Source organism: Citrus sinensis, chromosome 3, assembly GCF_022201045.2.
Source record: "Citrus sinensis cultivar Valencia sweet orange chromosome 3, DVS_A1.0, whole genome shotgun sequence".
NCBI lineage: Eukaryota > Viridiplantae > Streptophyta > Magnoliopsida > Sapindales > Rutaceae > Citrus > Citrus sinensis.
The window spans coordinates 3,474,300-3,491,864 of NC_068558.1; the positions used below are offsets into that span (position 1 = coordinate 3,474,300).

A 17,565-nucleotide genomic window follows, 5' to 3' on the forward strand; every position below is an offset into this window, starting at 1 on the left:
TTAATAATAAATTAATTATAGTTTTAAAATATTCATTTATTTTATTAAGCCAACAACTAAACTTTAGTAGTTTAAAATACATCAACTAATTAATATAGGAAGGAAGGTTCTTTCATCTTCCCTCACCAATACCACTATGACATAATTTTAATGTCATAATTTCATATTTAATTATGCAACCTTTTATTTAGTGTCTTTTGGTTTCTTCAAATTATATAAATATTAAGTATTTAAGATTTGTTATGTTTGGATTTTTTTAATTATTTAACCAACATCCTCTTTAAAAATGTTATTATATTTTTTATTTTTTGACTTATTTAAATTTTTTGTATTGTGTGCTTCATAGAGTATTCTTTTCTTCATGAGTTAAACAATGATAGAGATAGTTGGATGATAAGGATTAGATTTTGTAAAATGTAGGAGTCTATTAATACCAAGAAAAATGAAGAGTTGATTAGTGTGAACATAATTTTTATTGATGAACAGGTTGTGTACACTTAACTATACACATTAATATATATTTTTAAAGTTAACAAAAAAATAATTAACTTTCATAAATAGAGTGGGGAATCTCTCGCTGGTTTTTAGAATTCGACATCAGGAAGTGTTTTCACACCATCGACCTATAACAAAAAAAAATTAACTTTCATAAATAATATTAGTTTTATAAGGCTGCGTCATTTTTAAAAAAATAATTCATATTTTTTATCAGTTTTATCAAGTATAAAATAATAAAAAATAATATTAAATTAATTTTTTAAAGCCGCACGAAGTGCGGTTCTATTTCATAGTTCTTAATAATTCTCGAAAATTTTTGTAATTCATCCTTGTAAGATGTAGGTGGCGTTTGTTTTTTTTCTCTGAAATCTTAATAGACATAAATTAGTCTGAATTCTGAATAGAGCTGAATATCTAAATCTGAATGATATATATATTTTTTTTTTGAATCACTAAAAATCAATATTAAGTTGTCTATTTTTTAACTTAAAAAATCTTAAAACTAATATTTTTACATTTATGCCCTTACAAATTATAAATGTTAAACAAATAATAAACATTTCAAAGAATAAAAATAACATAATATATTATCATAATATAAATAATATTCAAGTAATTAAATGAGGATATTTTAGAGAATATCTTTTAATGGTATTATTCAAGCTTTTTAGATTAAGTAAAAAGATTAAAAAAAATTAACTTAATAACTTAATGGCTTAATGGCTGAAAATTTTCATTAAGTTGAAAAAACAACACGTATTCAGTCGTCTACTTTAAGCTAACAAAATGTATTTGTCATCCACTAAACTGTTAGCAACCGTTTGAATATGATAATGTTAAAGGGATAATCTAGTGTTTTAATATAGAAATAAGAGAAAGTATCACTCGTATGCCTTTAAATTGACTTGTTATCCAAAATAATACAACACTTTCAAATTATATCATTCGTCTACCCGAAGTTAACAAAATACATTTTTCCGTCCATGAAATCATTATTGCTCCGATCGACCTCCATCGTCGCGAGTTAACCTTCACTGGCACCATATCTACCAAATTTGACAATCACCGCTCCAAGTCAATGCTACCAACCATCGGCTATTTGTATGAACCCTAGTTTTTGAAATTATAAACTTTACAAACAATGCAACTGTGTGAAGCCAATTCTTGAGAAGAAAAAATCAATTAATTGGTTGTTTTTGCTTTTAGGACAAATGCTTAGATGCAAGCTTTTTGAGTTGAAGTATTTTTACAAACATACAATGAAGTATAGTACAGGTGCCAAAGATAGGATTCTTTATGTTACTTATTTAAGCTTGTATAAACAATTAGGTCCTAAGAGTCTTTTTTTATATTTAATTAACTAAGAGATATAATCTTATATTAAAAGATCAAGTTATCCCTGACGTCGTTACATTCAAACGGCAACTAACGATTTAGTGGATGACAAATAACTTTTGTCAACTTTAGGTGGACAAATGATACAAAATAAAAGTGTTATAGTATATTGCATAACATAGTAATTTAAGAGTATACAAGTGATAATTTTTTTTTACATTAATTTGAGTTTCAATGGCAAAATCGTTAATTGACAACAATTTTGTTAATATTCAAATTAGGGGTGGGCATTCGGTTCAGTTTTTACTGAACTGAACCAAAATATTTCAATTTGATTCGGTTTGGTTTTACCAGCAAAAACCGAATGAGTCACAAATTGAAGAACCAACGATTGGTTGTGTTTGGTTCGGATTAAAATTGAACTGAACCAACAAACCGATCGGTTTTTAACATGTAAATAGCTAAACAAAACCTAAACCTAAAATCAATTACACACACTCATCTCCCACACAGCTGCCAGCAACACACACCTTCTCTTTCTCACCGCCAGCAGCACACACTCACAACCTCACTCTTTCACACTCTCATCGGCAGCACAACCCATTTCCACCACCACCAGCCGCTTGTTTCTCTCAACACACACACACAATCGGCAACCACTCTTTTCTCACACCATACACACAACTCGCAGCCGCTTCTCTCTCATATCACACAACCACTGTCAACCCTTAGCACAGTCGCTTATCAGCCACCGATAGTTCGTCACAACCCCCACAACATCCATCCTTTATCCCTCATTCATCACAACCCCTCGACCATCCCACAAGAATTCTTATTTTCTTCTTATTTCTCTCGCTTTTTTTAATTCTCTTTCTATTATAGATCCATTTATTTGTTTAAGTAAAATAACAATATTAAAATTTTTATTTTTTATTTTTTGCTTTTTGCTTTTTGCTTTTTTTATTTGTATTTGTTTTTTTTTTTTGGATTTGATGTCAAAGCCATTTCTTTTGCTGTTTGGAACATTGAAAGTATATCAATTTGATTGGTTGTTGAAATTAAACTCGCTGGAAAATGATGATGAGTACTCAGGGAGTGATTTGCTCTTCTCTATTGTGATCACAGGAAAATTAATTTTGAGAAATTGAGTTTTTTTTTTTTTTTGGGCCTTTGTTTCAGTTATTGGCTTGCTAGATTTTTGTGACATGTCCTTGTTTGGTTATTGCAAATGGTGATTTGAAACCTATGAGATTTTTGGTGTATTATTATTATTTTGATAATGAAAAACTATTATGATTTTTTTGTTATTATCAATTTCTTTTTCTAAATCATGTATTTCTTTGACTTATGAGTTTTTATTTTGGTAAATTTTATCATGTTATATCAAACATTGGTATTGAGTGAGCAGTTCAATCTCTAGTGAGAAATTGTAAAATTGAAACCGAACCGAACCAAAGTTTAAAACTGTACCGAACCAACATAATTCGACTCGGTTTGGATTGGTCAGAAAACTTCGGTTCGTCTTCGGTTTCTCTTCGGTTTCAACTTGTAAGAACCGATCGGTTTTGGTTCGGTTCGGATTTTGATCTAAACCAAACCGAACTAAATAATACCAACCCATTTCAAACGTTAGCTAATGATAAATACATTTTCTCAACTTTAAGTGGTATTATTCTGAAAGCATTGTAATATATTTAATAATAAGACAATTTAAAGATATGCAAGTAATAATTTCCCATTCCTTTTTAAATATATGATATTGTTTAGAATGAAAAATAAATTTGTTGGTATTATTTTCCCCGATAAGTCTTTTAAACAAAATAAAAAATGAATTGATTACATAAAATTTAATTACAATGTAATTTAATAAAATTGATGTGGTCTATTACTCTATTATAACGAAAACTATTTTAAAAAATGATTTTTCATAAATTACTGATTTTTTTTTTCAAAAAATAAGTGTCAGCCGACAAATGTATTTATTTATTTTTATTTTTTTGTTGTTTTTTTGGAGAGGGGGGGGGGGGGGGGGGGTTGCGGGGGGAACTACCAAACTGACCCAAAGGCCGAAGGGTTGGTTCAACCATACATGATAGATATCAAACTTTCAAATATACCATAGCCTTAATAATGTTGTTTTCTCCAACTCTAACGGCTGGCTAACACATAATTTACACTTTACAGTCCTGCTGTGCATATTTGTTGTTGACTCAGAAACAGAAAGCATGAAAAACTTCAAGATTTGCAAAAATTTATTCCAAAAAAAAGGGGGGTAGTGATTCTTACAAACAGAGCCGCAGCACAAGCAGGAAACGAAAAGAACGAGGGTACATACTTATCAAAACCATTCACATAATTATTCCATTACATGCAGCCCCACAACTTCACTGAGAAAAGACCATTCAAAAACAGAGGACAGCAAAGCCCATTGGGCCTATAAGATGCACAAAACCTATGTCTTCCCTGCTTCCTTAGCCTCCCTTCCTGTATCCTGGGCCTTTTGCTGGGTCATCAGGGCCGTCTCCCTAACCTTCTGGCCGCCCGCCGTGTCCTGCACGCACCGCTTTGCCTGCTCCGTCTGTCCAGGGGCCCGCATTCTCCTTAGAAAACTGGCCATCCAAGAGAAGGAGGAGAGCGCAGTTATTCCAAAAGCACCGGAAGTCAAGAAACCGGCGATGGCCAAGCCAGTGACGAGGGCTGCGGGGACCAAAACCGGGCTGCAAATGATAAAAAGCGGGGTGGCGAGAGCGAGGCAAGTGAGGGTCCCGGCCAACGTGAGACCAGAGAGGAGGAGAAGAGTGCCACCAACAGGCAGAAGGGTAACGACAGCAAGAAGTTGTGATTTAGATGGTGTCCTTTCGGGTAATATGCCTTTGATGGCATCACTTGGCTGCTGCTGTTGCTGGTAGTGCTGGGTCTGGCGTGACTCGGCCATTGAATTGATTTTGTTGTGTTTTTGCTTTTGCAGTACTGATTATCGATCTACCTTGCTTTCCTTGCAACTCCACAAGAGAGTAAAGTAATATTATATATAATGAGAGAGATGAAAAGGAAGAGAGGTGGGGGAGTGTTGTGCTCTATGGAGGTGGTGGCGGTGTACACGTGGGGGAAGGGGACACTTGTTTGAGATTTGGAAGTAGGAGTTTGCATGAGAATATGTCTTTACTTATTATAGACTAGACTTGTATAGTTGTTGGTTTTACGGTGTTTTTGAAATTGAGGTGCTGTAGCTTTTAAGTTACAACTGTTGTGAAAAAAAAATTATAATTATGAAACAAAAGTTAATAATATATAGTAAATATAAATTTTAAATAATAATTTTGATAATATTATTAAAGATATAATAAATTTTATATTATACAAGTGAAAAATTATATCAACATAGCTTAAAAGTTACAGCAGTTAGTGTTTACCAAACACTTTAGTGCTGTAACTTTTAAGCTACAGCTAACTATGGCCAATGGGCCGTGCCGTGCCGGCACGACCCACCAATTGTCGGCCCATAAGGGCTCGTGGGCCGGCACGGCACGGCCCACCAATTTGGTGGGCCGTGCCGTGCCGTGCCCACATTTTTTTCAGTTGAGCCCGGCACGGCCCACGGCACGAGAGGGCTCGTGCCGTGCCGTGGGCCGTGCCCAAAAAAAGCCCACCAACTTTTTTTTTTTTTTGCGTGCTTAAAAAAGCCCACGTGCCTGACGTGCTTTTTTAAGCCCACCAACATAATAATAATAATAATATTCAAAATCATAATCATATTAATTTTTATTAAGAGAGCAATTAACATTTTTCTTGTGTATAAAATGAAAAATATTTCATTCACAAATGAAACATATCTCTATTAAATATTAATTAAGTTATGATTTAATATTAATATGAAAAATATTTTATTATTAATTTTGTAAAAAAAATTATTTTTTATTTATAATATATAAATTTATGATATTTATAATCTTATTTATTAAAATCATGATATTTAGTTATTTACTTATTTATTTAATAAATTATAAACGTAAATAAATAATTAAATAAATATCATAAATAAAATTAAATAACATTATTCATTTAATAAATATCATAAATAAAATTATGATATTTATAATTTTATTTATTAAAATCATGATATTTACTTATTCATTTAATAAATTATAAACATAAAAGATTAGAATATTTATTTAAACTAAGATTTAATGATTTAAATTAATTTTTAAAAGTCTATGCTAAAAAATATATTAAAACATTTAATTTCAAGATATTGTACTTTAATTTCATAACATTTTATATTTACTTTTTGTTAAAAAAATTTACTTAGATATATTTGGCCCACGTGCTATTAATGGCTCACGGGCCGCGTGCTAGCCCACTAATGAACCGTGCTTATTACGTGCTTTTTCGCGTGCCGTGCTTTGGCCCATCTCTTATCGTGCCGTGCTTTAAGGCCCGCGTGCCTAAAATTCTAAGCCCGGCACGGCCCACGTGCGTGCCGTGCCGTGCCTCGTGCCTCACCGAAACGTGCTCGTGCCGTGCCGTGCCACGTGCCGCCCGGCCCATTGGCCATCTTTGGCTACAGCTGCCCAACCTCAATCCCAAACACACCCTTATAGTAATCTGTTTGCCACATTTTCTTTTTATTTTTAATAATAATCGTTAATAATAATGGGCTTTTGGGTGCATCACCGTTGTTTTAGACTTTAGAGCTATATGTGCATGTGGCCTATAAGTCTACGATTGTTAGAATTCTCCGACTCTCGATCGCAGTTTAAACTTTCGGTTGGACGGGATCCAGTATAAAATTTTATTTCAATTTATTATTTGGATTGATATTTGGGACTTAATTTTATCTTGATTTATTCTTTTAATGGAACCCGAAACATTTGAAAATCTGACTGAGATTCCAATTACCTTCAAATTCAAAATTTAAAAATACGTGTCAAGTTGATTTAATGAATCATATAAATATGACATATTAATTATACATGTATAATAAGTTTGTTTGATAAATAAAAGATACATGATATGTCAATCAAAAGTGTATGACATATCATTTATGATAGGATCTACAGTATATGATAGTAAAATCATGTCATCTGAGATAATTCAAAATTCTGATCGAGATTTGAGATTTTAATTTGTAAAACTTTTTTTGTCTCAATATACTATTTGGGACAGGATTTACAATATATTTTCTAGGCAGTTGCTACCTTTGATCAGTTCTAAGGTAGAGCCGTTGGATTCATGTACTTAACTTTGAAACAATTGTGACCACGTGTATCCAACGATTTTGAACGCTGCTCTATCTTGGAGCTGATCTAAAGTAGTTGAACCATATTTTCTATCCTGATTGAGATCAAGATTGACAAATACCAGCACATCCTACTATCCCATTGCCAATCCTACCTTAATCTGGCTATAATGTAAAATGATTTTTTCTTTATTTATACTTTTACAAAATACAATAGCAGTGAGCGTGTGCGCATTATAAAAACTATGCGAGCCTTGCCTAGTGAGTTAATCATATTATGTAATAAACATTGGTTAACAGATGGCAGGCAAAAATATATCATCACTAAATAATTAAGATGAAGAACTACTGTTATTTGCCAACAATATATTGATTTTTGCTTTGTATTACATTTATTTATTAACAAATGTACATAAACTGTTTTAATGAGTGTTTCTTATTTTAAAAAAATAATCTTGACTAATAAATGCTAGATCCTAAATCATACATTGTGCTTTTATGTAACCAATTACTTGTTGAAAACTATCATATAAAATTGAGTCTAATTTGGATTTTGATATATCTAATAGGGTGTGAGCCTTTGATGCTAAGGACTTGAATGTAATTTTAATTTTTATTATGGATTAAAATAGAAATACCAAAAGATAATAGGAAAGATATATGTATAAGCGATTATGATTCCCAGAGCGCCCGTTACTTCTATTCTTTCTGACATTTCACATCCTCAGAAAGCAATTGGTCGTTATGAATTTAGGCAAGTTTATGCGTACTCCATCATTGATTCTTGATAATATAACGTAAATGTTCCTGAAATTTATAATTATTTTTAACAATAAAGACGTGTATTAAACTTGAGTTGCACCTCTATTTTGGCGGTGCATACTTAGCTAGTTTTTTCAATGTTTTTGCAATATGCATCAATTTAATGGGATGATGATGATGATGATCGGGTGTTTAATTGGTGACTCAAAAACTAGCGAAAACTATTTTTGCTCTCTTACTTTAGTTTCCCTTTTTACAAACGTTAAACTAAATTGTATGCAGCATTGTGTGAATGAAATGAAAAAGTTATATAGAACCCAGTTTTCTTTATTCCAATTTAACATAAAACTTTTCCGAGAAAGACAAAATTAATTAATTAATGCCCAGCTTTGCCAAATCTTTCCCCCATCAGAGCCGCAAACACCTCCTTAAAAGGACATAACATGTTCTCCCGGCCTAATATGTCAGGCCCTAATCACTGAGTGTCCTCCCAGTCTCTTCAAAGGCCCTGCTACCCGTTAAATGGGCCATCCAAGTAATGTGAAAATCTCACGGAAAAACACAAGAGTGGGACTATTGGCACCTCTCCAAATACCTATTAAAACCCCTATAATTATTTTACAATTTTAACCTTTACTCAAATTACATAATAGGATAATTTCTAATTAAACCTATACTCAAATGTCAATATTTTTTTTTCTTAAAAATTCTTTATGCTGTAGATTTTTATTTTAAAAGGGAAGCAAGACAAGTTTGGAAGAGCTCAATAATATGAATGTCAGAAGGGAAATGTGGAAGTTGGTTTTAATAGAAAATTGACAAACAAAGATTTTGAGTCGGGAAACAAGTTAGTGATCTTGAAAATGCAACGTGGAAATCTAAATTCAAGGAAGAATATGATCCAAGAGCATCAAGGGCAAAGGCAAATCATTATTACATGAGCAGCAATGATGACGGGGATGAATTTTATGCCACATGGGAGAATAAGAAGAATGAGGTGAATCAAATTGAGGGTGAAGCTGCTGATTTTGAAACTCATAATAAAGTGAATAATAGACTGAACAAGACACAGAACGAGGCAGATGAGATTAAGATAGTAATTTATAGCAACCTTTAGTGAATGAAGGTGGTACCCGGGATTAAAATCCAACATTTTAAAAATTAAAAGGATTGTTTTTTTCTCTTATTTTCAAGCAAAAATTTTAATATCGGCGACTGCAATGGAGAGAAGAAACTCTATTGTTGAAATGAGGTTTAATAATAAAGATAAAAAATAATTAAAGAATGATGTTTACGCTAATAAGTTTTAATTAAGGGTAATTTTATCATTTAAGGGGTGTTAAAAGAATTTTATAATATTAATAAATATTTTAATAGGGTTAATAAAGAAAATGGGTGTTAAGAGATATTTAGAGGGGTGCCAATAGTCCCACTCAAAACACAAATAAGCAAATAAATAATTAACAAGAGAGAATGATCGTGATGGGTAGAGGGTAATAATTTTAAAAGTTGCAATTGTATCTGTAGCAAGTAGCAACTAGGCAGCCATGTAATTTTCAAAGAGGTGAGGTGGAGGGCAGGCAATGCTTAGGTCCGAGGCTGAAGCATAGGCTACACTTTTCACAATGTCACTCCAAGCAACACACTCTGGAAAAGGCCTAACCTTGTTCTATATCTAGGGCTGAAAAAAATCAGAGATTCCTTTTTTCCTGATTAAGAATCAGAATCCTGTTCAAAATTTGCACGTTCTCCTTCCCTTACCTATGATTTACCTTTAGCTACTACCTTTGTTTTGTGACCTCTTATATCTTCTCGAAGTAAGTAAATGCACTTGCGGGACATATCACATGGCTCGCTTTGCATTATGCACACTTTGTATTTTATATCTTTCAAATAAAAGTAGAATCCCATTTCCAGAACCCTCTTCATAAATCATAAAGCTAGTATATGTGTGTGTATAATATTATACTATTAAATTATATGATTTAATAATTTTTACAAACTTTACTAAGATCCTGAAGAAAGTGTCCTCATTTTTTTAATGTAGACATGCTGATTGAACCATATGACTTAATAAAATTAATTTTCAATATATTATAAAATTGTGCGGTTTAATAATATTAAAAATTGATTCTGTTAAACCGCACAATTTAATAGTATGTCGGCAGAAAAATTTTGATGGTGCCCGCTATCGAGAGAAGTAATCACTAGAAAATATCAAATGGATATTAGTAAATTAATCGAGTATCAGCCAATAACATTATCTCCAATGATTAGAGGCATCCTTAATATTAATTAATTAATTAATCATGCCGCAACCTGACCCACAAGCAAAAGCCGGTGGGCGTGCAAAATATGGCAGTCTCTCGACTCTCCCCAGGCGAAAAGAGGCAGTCAAAAAGAACATACACAAGCAACAGAAAACAACTAAAGAATGCCCTGAAAGGGCCAAAAAAAGAAAAAAAGAAAATACACCTACCTTGTTCACCCCGTGGTTTGTTGATAGGTTCAGTGATTGTGGAGCCAGCAGAATATGATGAGTAACTTGGGGGATTATTGTTAACATGATAATAGCACAATTACCCTGAAATTTCGATAAATTGCTAATCATTACCTTTTTCCTAAATCATATCCTCAAATGGGGGCCCGTACTATATATATATATATATATGCTAATAAGCTGTCGGTGAGATCAAAAGGAAACAGTAAAAAATTTTCCCCCCTCCCGAAGTTCTGTGTAAATTAAATTACAATGTGAAAGATGGTAGATCATCATTTGTATTTCTTTAAAATATTGTCATGTTTCTTGTAGGATACAACCAAAAAAAGTTCCGATTGTGGTTTACACGCATACTTGGAATGGATATTTCTTTAGTGGCAAAAATGACACTTTCATGGACTCTCCAAAACCTAGATAAGAATGACAGTCTATTAATTTCTAAAATTATAATGTCTTTAATGATGCGTACTGCCAAAAAATAATAATAAGAAGAAGAAAGGGAAGTGAAGAACTGAACTCAAGTCTCCCTCAATTGGCCCTCACAAACACATGAGCATTGAAAATTGAGAATCCTTGTCTCTGGGGACGACTGAGGGGGGAGGTATGAAAGACAGAATGCTCTGAGAGGTGAATGGAGATAGGGACTAGCAACAACAATTGCTGGGACTACTGCTTCTTTTAAGACCCCACTTCACTGCCATTTAACTCTACCACCATCCCTATTTTACTTTATGTCAATATGTTTTTTTTTTCTTTGTTAATTTGCATCACCATTTTTTTTTTTGTTTAAACTTTATCAGCAGTAGCTTAAGGGAAAAAAAAAACAACTTTATTATGTTAATTAGCTGTGTTAGACAGCAAGAGTATGTCACTAAGATTTGCTTTTCTAGTAAGGGAATAAGTTTGGTTAATGTTGATCGCCATTAAATGAAAGAGTAACATATGCTTATATTTGTTGTTGATAAAAAATTATCATCTGTTAAGTAATAATTGATTTTTTAAACTATCATTAGAGATCGATTTATTGTACCCATTAAATACTATATCACTTGAGATACAAATTTTATATTTCAATTATTAAAAGCATGTTATTAGTCAGTCACGTAAAATATATAATTATCTTCTTAACATTAAAGAGAGATTAGCAGATGCAGCTACAACTTTACCAAATTAATTACCGGTACTGACCAGTGACTGCCATCATAAATACCTATGCAAGAGACAGTGATGACAAAATGTAGTATTTGTAGGGGACCTTAACCTTTTAATAAATATTCTAAAGAAATAATTCATTGCCGTGGTACATCGTCGTCACAATCATCTTGTCACCTCCGCGACTTCAATCACAATAGTTTTATCTACCCGTGATACGAACCCTTTATTTACATCTTGGATTGGTGCATCCCATTGATGACAATAATGTAGAAGCTAATTAAGAGAATTTTTTTTTTTTTGAGAAATGAGATGAGAGATTAAGAAGCTAAATGGCGAATAATTTCTTTAGATTGCGGGTAATATTTGGGATTAAAATGTAGTAACTTGTGATTCACAATTGTTATATATGGAACGTTATATAACATTTTATTAGCTATTGTTCCTTTTTTTTTTTTTGTGGGTCAGATAATTCATCAGTTAGAAACATTACTAATAAATTGGAAACTTGCATGTACGTGGTTTCATGTCCGGTTCTCATTCGTCATGCGGAAAGAAAGTAAAAGACTGAATTAATATTCTTCATTTATCGATGATATGCCGATGTCGAGTTGTTTTTTTTAGCACGCCCTTACATGGTTTTGATTTTCCAATGAAGGGATGCCACGATAAGTTGAGAACGGAACCCAAGATATCCAGGCCTGAAAACAATTGATTTCACAATCTTGCACAGGAAATGTGTGTATGTACATCCAATTTGGGGTCATTCACTCGAAAAGATTCACTGTTGAATCTGTCAATTCAATTTGAAAGCATTAACAAAAATGGCAACTGGCGGTTATATATTTCATTGTATGAACCATCGAGACCCTTCGCTCCTAGCCGCTAATGCATCGATCAGATAATGCGGTTGAATCATCGTAACTTGATTGTTGCTGCATAGAATACGGTCGCAGTTTGGGACATTTGGTTTGTTTCTCCTTTCTCAGTTCTCACCTCAGTTATTTCAAGTTTCAAGTGGAACAAACGCTGAGATTAGCACCGGTTTTAAAATAGTTTAAACAAATTAATTGAAAAATGGGCCCAGCCCATCAACAGCGATACATGCACTCTTCGGTCATCAGAAAGGAAACCTGGCTACAGTGAGATAGTGGTGGTGGATGTAATTCTGACACTCATTCCGGAAACTCCCTGAAAGTTGAGAAATTGTTTCACTTTAAATGCAAATTAATATGAAGTTGTTGTTCTTGTGTTGACTTTATACATATGCGTCGCAACTAGTGCATGAATATTTTCCTTTGCAGACGACTTTGGTGTTCTCATGTCGATCTTGGCTATCATTTCATTCACCAATTCATTGAGTTAAGTGAAAATAGGGACAAAAATTACTTAAAACCACACTTTATTTTCCTTCAACAAATTAAGTATAAACATACATATATAGTGCGCCCTCCTATCTATATTAGGAGTGGAATATCAGAAAGTGTGACTTCTAAGTTCTAATTATACACATAAATTTGTAAGCAGATTTGGATGAAGAAAATTATGCGGTTTGCAAAAGTTAATGACCATGTATGTAGCTCTTTGGGAAGGATTAATTAAAACACACTCAAGGCGCAGCTGCAAGAGTTGTATAATTGTCTGATTGATAGTTAATTTGAACATGTGGCTTTTTTTTATGCCCCTCACTTTCAATTAGGGATTAGATTATTTGTATTGGCATTGGATTACATTTGCAATGAATTAAAGACGCATATCTTAATATGCTTAATGAATATGTCATTAGTTTGGTTTAATATTAGGATTATGGAATATATGGTGACTGAGTGCATGAGATCAAAAAGATACGTTGAGGACTGAGAAAAATGAGAGACATCCCCACATCAGTGATATTATTATTATTAGATGCAAGGTCATAGTCATTCTTTAGTGTACCTTCCATTTATTACCTTTGTCTTTTGCCTCCATCCACTAAATACTCTTTGCCCTTGGGTTGGGTTCCCTTCTATCCTGTTATCTTTTTTCTGTTGCTGAATTTTGCATTTCTCTTACTCTTTCTCTCCCACTCTCTCTCTCTCCTTTCTTCAATTAGGGTTTCCTCTTTGAGAACTGATCAGCTCCTGTAATAAATCTGTGAGGCTAAGGCTACTTTATCTTGGGAAGGAAGAAAGAAGAGCTCTAGCTAGAAAGAGCTATATATACTACAAGGGAAAAAGGTACTTCCCTTTATTATATTTCTTCTGATCAAAGAAACCTAGATCAAAAAGACACAAACAGGTAACCTTATGTAGCTGTTTTCTTCTTCCCTTTTATGTGCTAAAAATTCTTTTCTGCTCTTGGTTTCTTACTAAGCAAAAGGCTAGAGTGATGATACTAGATTCCTGAGGCTTACAGGCTCTAATTTAGGGCTTTGCTGTGATATTCAGATACCTTAGTACACATCTATGATATGATGAATTGCACCAGTGTCAGATCCCATGTTCAACTGATTTAAGAAAGCTATGTGTAATAACTTTAAAATTACTGATGCAACTCAATCTTTCCATTAAATTTAGAAGCAGGGACTGATGGCTAAATGAGAGAGAGGAGGAGAAAGAGAGTTGATAAACCGAAGAAACCACAAGTTTATAAAATCAAAATTAAGGAAGAGTACATGCATAGAACGCTTTAAATAGTTTTGACTTTATATTATGAGAAATAATTTGTGTAAATCAAATAACCATACCTTGTACTTTCAAAAAATAAAAACCAAAAAAAAAGAACACATAACAAAGTAAAAGTGAACATGTATGCAGGGAGACTGATAAAAGTTTGTCATATGTAACAAGTGACAATTAATAATCAGATGTTTGAGTGTTTATATATGTTTATACGTGTGAGAGAGAGTTAGGTCTCTGGTTATTGCTTTGTAGGGGATGATATTTTTCTCAAAGTGGCCGGTTTTCCCAGAAAAATATATATTGAAAAGAATTCTGAAATTTTCTGGAGGTCTTTGGATTTTATTCCAAAAAATTGATAATTCTATTTATTACATGTAAAAAATTTTAAATCTAAGAGATGTGACACAAATGTAAAAGAGAGGTGGAAACAACCAAACATATCAGATGATTTGGTCATATAACCTAGTTGAGTGTGAATGTGCTTTGCGGCAGCGCATTTGAAAGAGTAAGAGTTGATGTTTAGAGGACGAGATTCTATCTAGTTTTCTCGTTTAAAACAAAATGGATCTGTTGATGTTTTGAAAGGTTTTAAAAAAAAAAATTATAATCCATTGCGCCTCTTTCTTTGCTTTTTTCCAATGACAGTTGTATTAATTAATTAAGTTCGAGGAAAGCTTACAAGAATTAGTTGATAGGAACCTCTAGTTGCAGTGGGAATGGCTTCATCCAGCAACTCTTACAATTCTCCATGTGCTGCCTGCAAGTTTTTGAGGAGGAAATGTGTGCCAGGTTGCATCTTCGCACCTTACTTCCCACCAGAGGAGCCTCAGAAATTTGTGAATGTTCACAAGATCTTTGGTGCAAGCAATATGACAAAGCTTCTCAACGACCTTCTCCCTCACCAAAGAGAGGATGCTGTCAACTCCCTTGCCTATGAAGCTGAGGCAAGAGTTAGAGATCCTGTTTATGGCTGTGTAGGTGCTATCTCGTTCCTCCAAAGACAAGTCCATAGGCTCCAGAAGGAACTTGATTCCGCGAATGCTGATTTGATACGCTATGCCTGTAATGAAATCCCACCAGGTAGCCAGCTGCCTGCACCAGCACCGCTCTCGGTGAGTTCGATTCATCCTGTGATTCCTCGGCAGAGGCCAATTAGGATTGGTAATGAAGGAGAAGGCTTCTATCAGCCTCCTAGTGCTTACACTCATCCTAGTTATATTCTGCCTTGGAATGATAACCCCTCACCCTCAGGGGATATTAATCACGGAGGAGGAGGAGGAGGAGGACAAGGTAATATGTGAATGTGATGATGAAATCATAAGCTACCCCTTGATTCCAAAGTGTAAAATCCATCTAGGGTTTTTCCTTTGGACATCATCACTATATTTATTTGGTCGAGGTTAATTTCTAGCTGGCTGGTCTCACTTGGGGTTTCTGCTAGCTAGATTTTAATTTTCTCTATTAGCTATTTATTTTGGGTCATTTAGTATTTATCCTAATAATTGAAGGATTTGGAACCCAATAAATAAGGCCGTAGAGCGTAGTGTATGGCTATTGAAACCTTTCGCATTATGTTATAATTTATATGCAGCTCTAGCCATGTGCATGTGGATTTGCTGTCCTCTGTCACTGTTGTTTGTTTCAGAATAAATGTAACTGTATTAAGTAAAGGGGATTCTCTAGCTAAGTCTACGGCTTAGTCCTCCCTTTGCATCATTTATTAATTCTTACCCTTTCTTTCTACTTTGTTCTTGAGGACCACCATCTTATTATTACTTTCTCACCAAAAATTTTCAAGAGCTTCGTAGCCGCAGACTTAGAATTCATTAAAATATGAGTCATTGAGATGTCCAAGTTCAACTTCCAACTTGCACCTACTTGACCCAACCTAAGTACATCTATAGAATTCCCATTTAGATATTTTGTTCCCTTTTTCTATAAGATGGCAATTTAATTGCAAGTTACTGACAAACAGAAAACAGCGCACCGAACGTTTGTTATTCAATAAGTAGCTACTTTCCTAATATATATATATAGCAGTTCTACTGTAATCAATCTGTCAGCTCTAGATTTTATTAGTTCTTTATAATTAGCTTGGATATATTTGCATTTCTATGGTGGCAAAATAAGCAAATGTTTATCTCAACAGTAAAGTCAGAGTCGCTGACGCTCATTGGAGCCCATATACAAAGTAGTATTATTGATCTTCTTTCATTTTCATCTAAGGCTTATCAGTCTCTACATCCCCAGTCTTTCCTGTTTTCATGTCAAAAATTTCTTAGACAAAACAGTAGAATCTAAGACAAAAGGACATCACATACAGTAAAGTTCTCTCTCTCATACTTTATATCATATTATATATTGATCATTTCTTCAAGTCCTATGTGATTATGTCATAATTGTATTATGTGATTTTTTATTTTTTTTTGTGAATATATGAAGAAGACATGATGCATATTCATCCAAAAAGGCTATAACTCAAAGCTGCGAGAAAAAATTTAACCAGAAAAAGAAAATGAAAATTAGGGTTAGGGTTTTATTACACCTGTATATAAAAGAGCAAGGCTTTTTCCTTGGTCTTCAGCCTAGCTAGCTTATTTAATATTTATTCGTCTCAAGAAAAGAGTGAGGTGTCATTTGTAAAACATGATTTTAGAGAGAAGGTGAGAAATGACTTCGAATTTCCTTTATCTTCTTCGACTGTCAATTTCTTTTCATTATTCAACACACGCATGCACACGCTCTCTTTTTGGTTCATATACTCACACCACACGCTTGCATTCATGTGTCGCTGTAATTTGGCAGCGTAAAGCTTTGATTACGATCAGCTCTTCTGTTTCTTATTCACTTTTTTGTCAGTGTTTCTCTCTCACTTTTAAAGAGACACAATTATAATTACTGTGACACTCATGTTACCTTTCAAAAAAAAAAAAAAAAAAAACACTTATCATCTTTCCCTCTCAAAGCTTCTCTGGATTTGGGTCTCTGCTCTCTGTCAGTTCCAGTGAGCAGTGAGATTCACGTCTATTGTCCTCCAATTCACCACCTCCTGCATTCCTTTATCGAGATTGCAAAACACTCGCCCTTTTCTTTCTTGGAATTTTTGCTGAACCAATTCAAAATCTTATTGTAAAATCATTTATACTAATATATGCGACATATATGAATTGAGTTTTGGTTTGATGGTTGTACTGTTGAGGACAGAGGGGGTACTGAGAGTGGGGATTGAAAGTGTGGCACTGGCATGCATAAGAAGATCTCAAGTTAAAGTTGACGTTGAGCTTTTTATTTATTTATTTAGGACAGAATTGAAAAAGTAGTATGTATTTATATTAATTGAGAATCCATGATCAGATTGTTTCTCTCTGCAAAAACGTAAGCAAGAAGCAATGCACAGGTTAAAATGGCAGGGAAATTGA

The 17,565-nt window shown here is 33.5% G+C and overlaps 2 protein-coding genes across 7 annotated transcripts; one reads left to right on the top strand and one right to left on the bottom strand.

Annotated features, from left to right (window-relative positions):
- Positions 1-4,064: 4,064 nt before the first annotated feature.
- LOC102606866 (oleosin Cor a 15-like) lies at positions 4,065-4,853 on the bottom strand. Its single transcript, XM_006477486.4, has one exon. The coding sequence runs from the start codon at positions 4,766-4,768 to the stop codon at positions 4,286-4,288; it is 483 nt and encodes a 160-aa protein (XP_006477549.2). The 5' UTR covers positions 4,769-4,853; the 3' UTR covers positions 4,065-4,285.
- An 8,609-nt stretch (positions 4,854-13,462) lies between these two features.
- On the top strand, positions 13,463-15,889 carry LOC102614340 (protein LATERAL ORGAN BOUNDARIES). 6 transcript variants are annotated; one of them, XM_015529759.3, is made up of 2 exons: positions 13,463-13,763; positions 14,852-15,889. In XM_015529759.3, exon 2 carries the CDS (start codon positions 14,863-14,865, stop codon positions 15,445-15,447), a length of 585 nt encoding a protein of 194 aa, XP_015385245.2. In that variant the 5' UTR covers positions 13,463-13,763; positions 14,852-14,862; the 3' UTR covers positions 15,448-15,889. The 6 variants fall into 6 exon arrangements, with proteins under 6 accessions (XP_015385245.2, XP_024953802.2, XP_024953801.2 ...); XM_025098034.2 differs by having other exon boundaries at positions 13,464-13,763; positions 14,792-15,889; XM_025098033.2 differs by having other exon boundaries at positions 13,464-13,702; positions 14,792-15,889.
- Positions 15,890-17,565: the final 1,676 nt, after the last annotated feature.

Excerpts from the sequence above, each read along its gene's own strand:
- LOC102606866 (XM_006477486.4), bottom strand. The coding sequence starts at position 4,768 with ATGGCCGAGTCACGCCAGACCCAGCACTACCAGCAACAGCAGCAGCCA.
- LOC102614340 (XM_015529759.3), top strand. The coding sequence starts at position 14,863 with ATGGCTTCATCCAGCAACTCTTACAATTCTCCATGTGCTGCCTGCAAG.